This window comes from Carassius auratus, chromosome 3, assembly GCF_003368295.1.
Source record: "Carassius auratus strain Wakin chromosome 3, ASM336829v1, whole genome shotgun sequence".
NCBI classification, from domain to species: Eukaryota; Metazoa; Chordata; class Actinopteri; order Cypriniformes; family Cyprinidae; genus Carassius; species Carassius auratus.
This window is the reverse complement of record NC_039245.1, coordinates 26768431-26776818: the sequence shown is the minus strand read 5'-3', so window position 1 is coordinate 26776818 and position 8388 is coordinate 26768431. Positions and strand designations below refer to the sequence as shown.

The 8388-nt window shown below is 40.0% G+C and overlaps 2 protein-coding genes across 2 annotated transcripts; one reads left to right on the top strand and one right to left on the bottom strand.

The window, feature by feature from the left end:
• Positions 1–494: 494 nt before the first annotated feature.
• On the bottom strand, positions 495–5897 carry LOC113052964 (cytochrome b-c1 complex subunit 2, mitochondrial). Its single transcript, XM_026217487.1, has 14 exons — positions 5775–5897; positions 5094–5198; positions 4862–5011; positions 4714–4778; positions 4575–4631; positions 3717–3841; positions 3542–3639; positions 3392–3449; positions 2085–2174; positions 1681–1880; positions 1523–1603; positions 1280–1356; positions 1022–1175; positions 495–780 (listed from the first exon to the last, which is right to left on the bottom strand). Exons 1-14 carry the CDS (start codon positions 5805–5807, stop codon positions 697–699), a joined length of 1377 nt encoding a protein of 458 aa, XP_026073272.1. The 5' UTR covers positions 5808–5897; the 3' UTR covers positions 495–696.
• A 1172-nt stretch (positions 5898–7069) lies between these two features.
• LOC113052963 (NHP2-like protein 1) lies at positions 7070–8311 on the top strand. The gene is made up of 3 exons (XM_026217471.1): positions 7070–7232; positions 7434–7554; positions 7642–8311. Exons 1-3 carry the CDS (start codon positions 7230–7232, stop codon positions 7902–7904), a joined length of 387 nt encoding a protein of 128 aa, XP_026073256.1. The 5' UTR covers positions 7070–7229; the 3' UTR covers positions 7905–8311.
• The last annotated feature ends 77 nt before the right edge of the window (positions 8312–8388 follow it).

Below are 8388 nucleotides of genomic sequence, written 5' to 3'. Positions count from 1 at the left end.
ATATTTTACAGAAAATGGTCACATAAACAGCAGTATATACTGTAATATAAAAATCTTATGACAACTAATATAAATTGTTTTTAGTTATAGCTAATTATTTTAAAGGACTGATGGGACTCTGACTAGATATTTTATAAATTAATATATATATATATATATATATATATATATAATCAAATATTCAAGACCTGTTTAGCAACATTTATGCCAAATATGTTTTAGTTAATAAAAAAATATATATAAAAGCGCAAAAAAAAGTTTAAAGTAAAAAAAAAAAAAATCCTTTATAGTCATTTTTTTTATTCAACTTTTAATAATTCACACATACCTATTTCTTAAACATAACCACAAATTAAAAGGCAGACTTTTTTGTTTTTTGTTTTAATGTGCAGCTCATTGTCTCTCTCTGCAGGCTAATGAAAGAACTACCAAAAGCTAAGGGTCCAAATCCATGATCCCAGACTCTTCAGGGAAATTATGACACAGACAAGGAGTATTTATCACTGATAGAGTTGTTTTAATGAACGTACATCAGATATACAGTTAAATGGATCGATACTGATGCTCTGCTCTCAGTAAACCATTACTAAGGACCAGACTTCATGATGAACGGACCAAAAAACAACCGTCAACAGAAATCAAGTTCTGAAAGTTTTCACACTCAAATGAGCAGCTGCACGATGTGTGCACTTTCTCTCACAGTTCATCAACAAATGGTGTGTTTGCCAGATGTCCATAACATGACATGGTCTTCTTGCTTTCAACAAACTTCTTTGCAGCCTATAAAAAAAAAAAAAAAGACAAATCTGCTGTCATCCCATCGTTTTGAGAGTAAGTGGTGCTGCTAGCAAAACCACCAGTTAAGCTAACAGTCATTAATATATGACACTTTGAGTATTTATATCAATACATGTACTTATGTTTACTGTTAGTATGTAGGTAGTGCTCTCCTGTGTACAGCATGACACTAGCAACACCAGGGCCATGGGTTAACCTCCCATGATTTCTATGAGAGACTTACTTTGACAACGTCACCGGAGGTCACCGACTCGATGCTCTGCGTCACAGTCTGTGGGGAGCTGTAGGTGCCACTGCTCAAAACCTGAGCTCCCAGCTCCTCCAGCAGACCCTCTGAACTCTCCAGAGACATCAGATAATCAACCATCAGCTGAGTCCTGAAACACACAATACCAACACCCTTCATCACACACTGATGACCCCTGTAAAAGCGAGTGGTGTTTGATTTACTCTGCTGACTGGCTGGTGTTGATGGACTCACTTGGCTCTGGTGAGGTCCTCTGCTGTAAGTCTTCCTTCAGCTACAGCGGTCACCTGTGCCACGGCTGCACTGATCACCTGCACACACACACACACACACACACACACACACAGACAGCATTAATGGAACAGTTCAACCACAAATAAACACAGTCACTGTGTGTGCTTCATGACAGACAGGTTTACAGCAACATCAGAATGAAGGAATACTGACAGAAGTATTGTCTGTTCTCTAAACACTCACCTCACGCGCTGAATCTGCTTGTGAGATGATATAGACTCCGAAGAGCCCGGAGTCAGAGTACGTAGCACTGAAGGCCGTGGCCTGTGAGGAGAATCAACTAAAGTGAGATCTAAACATCTGTACTTTGAGGAAAGCGATCGCAGATGTCTAGCACTCACATCAAACGGCTGAGCGGTGGCCTTGGCGATGCCCTGACTGAGTTTGCTGCTGATGTTGGATCCTCTCTTGACGTGTGGTCCAACACCCAGAAGCCTCTGCAGCACACTGAAGGCGTTTGCCTCGGTAGAGCCCACCGCGGCTCCTTCACACGCCAGCAGAGCATGCACCAGACCTCCACCGCTCTGCACACGCAGCTCACCTGTACACACACACACACTCATTCAGTCAGACTTACTCAAGTACAGCCAGGTCAAACACATGAGAAATAACAAACTTAAAAACTATGGAAAATACTAGTGCCCAAAGACTTTTAAACTCTGTTAATGTGGTTTTAGGTACTCTTCCTTTTGTTGTATTATCAGTTCATCTCCCTGTACAGGTCATGAAGTGAGGGTGTACTCACCGCCCCGGTAAACAGCCCCAGGTGCACCCGCCCCTGTATGGGTGCTGAAGAACTGCTCGGCCAGCTTCATCAGAGCAGCATGACTGACTCCTTCACAAACACACAGACGCAACATGATCAAACGTCTAACGGGAAACAGTCACATTCACTCCTCAGGGCCGATATTATCGGTATCAGTCATTTTCAAAGCCAATTTGCATTTATTAGTTTAAAGCATTTAAAGAAAGTTCTTAAAATTTGACAAACTTTCATTTTTACACCAGACCTATATATCGGCTCAAAATATCGGTTACTAGTCTATTTGATCTGTGATAATCGGTACTGACATCGGTCCTGAAAAACACATATCGGTTGACCCCTAAACGCAGCTACATTCAAGTGACACACTAAACTACATTAAAGGTTGTTTTATTTCAAGTAGAACAGCCAAAACACAATTTTAACCAAGTAGATTCAAGACACATCAAAAACGTATCACAAAATGCAAAACAGTGAAAATCTAGTTTAAAATAAATAACCTCTATAATGTGTTTAAAATATAATGTTGCATTGGGAACACATGCTTCTTTTACAATGTATTTGTTACATGTTAATCGAATTGCGAGTCAGTATTAAAATGGTCACAAATATACCATAAATATTTTGCCCAGCCCAGCTCAACAGCATAACAGAGTACTGCAAGGAAGACTTATGTTTTTAGTTCAAAACAAGTTAACATTTTAGTACTTCTGGTTTCATCATCTTGAAGTCAACAGGTTTTTTTTAACAGATTTGGTCTGTGAAATAAGGTCTGTGGTGAACACAAAAGCCAAATATTTTCAGATTTTATTCTACAACATAGCGTATAGCAGTAATACCCACTAATGATTTTTTCTTGTCCTGAAAAGGTGGTAGCTAACAAGTGTGTAACTGAGACTAGAGAGGTTGTTTGGGACAGTAAAAGTCCTCACACTGAGCAGGACATCTCATCTACTCACTGGTCCACTTTCACAGCCTGGTTGTGTTCAACTGTGCTCTCGTCAACTATTCTAACACAAACCTTCAGGGAAAATGTTCTTTTAATCAAGACTGAGATAGTTATCAAAGCTTAGTGATGCTCATGTTGAAGTCGTTCAACTGTGGTGTGGTTTTAATACAAGTTGTGTTCATTTGTGAAGATTAAAAACAATTATAAACATTTGTTGGTCTCAGATCTTATTTTCTAAAACCTCCTAAAAGCCAATGGAAAAATGGTATTGAGTTTTTGTTGAGGTAATGAACGAAGGTGTAGACTTCCAGCTTGGACTTCAGACATGAGAATGACTTACCCAATCCGACGAGGGCCGTTCTTGCACTGGTGTAGTTATCAGCAAAGAACTGTTGCAGCTAGAATTTCAAAACAGAAAGAGAAGTGTCTGCATATTGCTCAGATTTACTAAGGTAACACTCCCAGACAGAAGCTGCTGTCAGACACTTACATGATCAACAGTGATCTTCCCCAGCATGTGGTCGGGACAGTACAGAGAGTTGGATAAAGCGTTCTTATACGCAGCTTCGTGCAGCTTCTCCAGGACTCCTGAGCAGGGACAGAGCGTCTCATCAGCATCAGACAGAGTCTCCTCATTCATCTCACGATGGGAGGGTCTACTGTACCTATCTGTGGGCTCTGGTCTGCAACAGCCTTGTCTATCCTGACCCTCGGCAGCAGGTCAGACAGCTCCCAGGGTCTGAAGTCTGGAGCAGTGGTCACATTGATCAGGTACTCTGTGATGCCGTCCCTGCACAGGAGACACAGCCACAAGACACTTATTCACAATGCACACAAGTCCCATTCGATTTCAGATCTGAATCATTAAAACAGCGGTTTCAGTCTGAATGTGTCATCCTGTGATTCCAGCATCACTACTTCAGCATCACATGATCCTTAAGAAATCATTCTGATATCTGCTGATTTTCCCAAACATTACTCATTTTGTTATTTTTTTAACTGCTTAGTATTTTTGCTGAAACCATGATACATTTTTAGCATTCTTTGATCAATTTAAAGCATCCTTATGTATGAATTGTTTTAAAATAAAAATGACAGACCCCAAACTTTTTTTTTTTTTAACAGTAGTGTCCTCATGTGCTTTGGGTCTAAGGCAACACTTCATTTTAAGAACCAATTTACACTATTTACTAGTTGCTTACTAGCATGAATATTACTAGCATATTGGTTGTTTAACATAAATTATAAGGCGCATATTAATGCTTTATTTTGCATGACCATATTTTCTTAATCGCTTAACAACATCCATTAATAAGCAGTAATTAGGAGTTAATTGAGACAAAAATCATAGTGAGGATTGGTCCCCAAACTAAAGTGTAAAGCTGACTGATACATTGTTTTGATATTGGCCGATATATCTTTTTTTAAACTCCCTAATATCAGTATCGGCCCCAAAATACCCACACTGGTCGGGCTGTACTAAAGTGTGACCGGGTCTTATGTTTAGAAGCAGAGATACTCACAAATCATCTCTTAGACAGTCCAGAGAATAGACCATGTGCTCCCTTGAGGACGTCACACTTTAAACAAAAGACAGCAACATCACGGTGAGAGAAATGACAGACGGGAAGTGTTTGGAAGCAGACAGAAGTAGATCTAGACCTCAGACTGGCGCCCACTGCCTCCAAACCGCGACAGATCCTGAACGCAGACGCTCCTTTAGTGCTCTGAAACACACGGGACTAATTCAGAGCTGAGAGACCTACACAAACACCCTCTGCATCCATCATCACTTCACACTGAACTCTACCAGATTGCTTGCCAAGCGCAGGATGTGCGTGACGCCCAGGTTTTCGGCGGTCTCGTAGCGACTGCCGGCCTTCACAAACACCCCGATTTTAGAGACGGGGGAGTAGTTCTCCAGAGAGGCGACGAGAAGACCGCTGGGAAGCTTGGACACCTAACACAAGCCGTATCAATGGTACTGATTAAGTAAGAGTAGCGGGTTTAAGGGGTGATTTGCATTCATCTGTTCCCATTACCTGGACGTCCTGCGGCGGGGTGGCTGGTGCTGCTGCAGGCTTTCGGGTCACAAGAGGTTCAGTCAATGCCTCTCTCCTCCGGGCGGCGACGGCGTAACATCGTCTCTGTGAAGAACACTAGATGTGAGAGTCTCTAGTAGTTAAGCTGAGCTCGTGCTATTAATTTTCCATAAGGCTTGACCATCGAGTCTGCGATCCTCAGAGAGGTGTACACTGTATTTGTCAGTGTTTGAACCTCTGAACTACTGTTAATGGCTCATGTTCGATGGTAAACTAGACCAGGAGTTTACCTGTAAACCAGGAGTTTAAATCTCTATGACACTGACAGGTTTCGAGGTCATGAGACCCATCACACTGTGTCTGATCTGAAGGTCTCTGATCACACACAGTACAGTGTCTCTGTGCCATGACCTTCATCACAGACAGAGCAGTCAGGACACGCGAGAGCAGAAGTCTCGGGGGTGTATCTGAATGACTTGGTCTGGATCTGAGGTGTTAAAGCGTCCAGAGGACCGTTGACACAGATGCTCGACAAACACCGGCTCATTCATGACACTAGCAGCATTAGCCTGCAGCACTGCGATGAGAAGCTTCTGGAGCTCCCAAAGGTTCGTGTGTATTATAAACACGACACTGAATAGAGAGGAGAAAGCCGTGCGGACTGAGAGAAAGAGGACTCACGGAGAGATGAGCGAAACCTCTGAATCCCGTCATGACTCTCTTCTCTCCTTCAGCCGCTCGGAAACACAGCTATGGCCGACCTGAAGACCTACCCACAATCCAGTGCGCCACCACGAAACACCATATATGGACACACCGGAACACCGAGCTGTTTAATATTAATATTGATCAAATATTCAAGATATATATTTTATAATATTGTATTCAAGACCATTATATATTATATATAAAATATTCAGGTACCAGGAAAGTGCGAGAAATGTCAGCGGTGACTTTTTATCCTTACAAAACAACAGAAAATATACACTATATATATATATATATATATATATATATATATATATATATATATATATATATATATTATTCTACTATATATAGATTATTCTACTGAAATGTCCGACTTTTCATGATTTATAAAACCAAAAACAGATCTCTGTTTAAAATGTTAAATAATGTGAAGAATATTGAAGAATGTAAAAATGTATACAATTATAAAGAAATAGTATGTTCTGTTAAAAATGGAGAACTAATATTTGCTAAATGTCTTGAGTGAATTAAAGTGTATGTTTGTTAACTTTTTTTTTTTTTTGCAAATGGTGTGGAGTATTATAAAATCTCTCTCTCTCCCTCTCCCTCTCTCTAAAAACAATAACTATATTTTTCCAAACTCTCTCAGTGTCACTAAAGCATATCTCACACCCCACCTCATTAAAAAAAAAAAAAAGGTACATTATCAGTTTGTTTCTGATATGTAATTTCAACATCAACTCTAAAGCTCAACACCCTGACCAGCATTTTTACATGGATGTGTTTTCAGGATTGCTAACTTGGCCTGTCCTTTTTAAAAAATTGGCAAGTACACACAGTCCACACCACCACCAATGTTTGACTTCACACCAGTGTTTGACTTCACTGCATATTCTAAAGAGGAGAAGCGTGCTTTTAATTTAAATTTAATTCTAATTTTGAACAAATTTCAGTCAATAAAGGAAAGTTTGCTAAAAAAAAAACACATTTATAGTTTTGTTATATTTTTATACCCGATTGTACCCAATTCTGTAGTAGTTTTCTCTCTTGTTTCTTGTTCTTTTTCCATTTTATGCATAACTGTATATTGTTCAAAATCTGTATTTGAACTTAAATTCATATATATGTTATTATTTTAAAAACGAGTGCATTCAGTCTTCAATATTTTAACGAGAAATTAATGCAATTGTGTGTTTTTTTTCTAACATTACTCAACAGAACAGACCTTTGGATCTCACAGTCTCGTTTTGATGACGTACGACGAAGCGTCGAATTCCATGCACGTTTTTAGAACGTTCGCCGCACGACTCCCGCCAGACGATCCGTTTAAACTCTGTCTTCCGTGAAGCACACGCCGAGAGGACTGCAGGCATTTATTTATTGATTTTTTTTTTTTTACATTAGTCTAAACCACAGCTCGCAGAAATGGTAAGTATTTTCTTTTTAATCTCACATTTCAACTAAAGTTAGCGGTTAGATGTCAATATGGACATCCGTTTTGATGTATTTCATAATGTAACGTTAGCTCAACCCACGTGTGAGACATGTAACGTGGTTTACAGCAGCTTAGAACCATATTACAGCTTGTAGTCAGTATTGGCTTTGTTCATGAATGCTGTTCTCTTCCAGGCTGAATCAGACGTCAATCCTAAAGCTTATCCTCTGGCCGACGCTACTCTCGCCAAAACCATCCTAGACCTGGTGCAGCAAGCGGCCAACTACAAACAACTGAGAAAAGGGGCTAACGAAGGTGTGTAGACCTACTAGAAGCTGTCATTGGGCACAGATCAGAAGTATGGCTGTACGGGACGTGACTAACGTTTGTTGTGGGTTTCAGCCACTAAAACCCTGAACCGTGGTATTGCGGAGTTCATCGTGATGGCTGCTGATGCTGAGCCGCTGGAGATCATCCTTCATCTGCCTCTGCTGTGTGAGGACAAGAACGTCCCGTACGTGTTCGTGCGCTCCAAGCAGGCCTTGGGCCGGGCGTGCGGGGTGTCCCGGCCCGTCATCGCCACCTCCGTCACCATCAAGGAGGGCTCTCAGCTCAAGCCTCAGATTCAGTCGGTGCAGATGGCCATCGAGAGACTCCTGGTCTGAGAACTCTCTCCACAGTTTCCCCTCGTTTATCATTCACCATCTCAATCTGGTTTCTCAATTATTGTTTGTTTTGTGGATGTTTAGTTTTTAAAGTCTTTACCTGTCATTTTTTATCACTTTGACATTGGATGAGCACATGTACATTTATATTGTGGAAAGAAAAAATAGCTGTTTTTATCTTTTTTTTTTTTTTAAATTGAGAATTCAGATTCAACATGGTAGAAAACTTAAAAGAGTAGTTTTGTTATGTATAGCAATTATTGTACAGACTTATAATAAAACTTCCAGAATACATAATGTCCTATACATAATCTATCTGTATAATTATACTGAACATGTGTACTTTACTGTCAAAAACTGAGGTCAGTTTTTGATATATATATAAAAAAGCTCATGCTCACCAAAAAGGCTGCATTTATTTGATTAAAAATACAGTAACAACTAAAAATCTAACTGATGGTAAAGCTGAAGTTTCAGCATCATT

Excerpts from the sequence above, each read along its gene's own strand:
- LOC113052963 (XM_026217471.1), top strand. Across the intron at positions 7,555-7,641 it reads GAGAAAAGGGGCTAACGAAG|CCACTAAAACCCTGAACCGT; the intron begins GTGTGTAGACCT and ends TGTGGGTTTCAG.
- LOC113052964 (XM_026217487.1), bottom strand. The coding sequence starts at position 5,807 with ATGACGGGATTCAGAGGTTTCGCTCATCTCTCC. Across the intron at positions 1,881-2,084 it reads TGGGGCTGTTTACCGGGGCG|GTGAGCTGCGTGTGCAGAGC; the intron begins GTGAGTACACCC and ends GTGTGTGTACAG. Across the intron at positions 1,604-1,680 it reads CCACCGCTCAGCCGTTTGAT|GCCACGGCCTTCAGTGCTAC; the intron begins GTGAGTGCTAGA and ends TTCTCCTCACAG.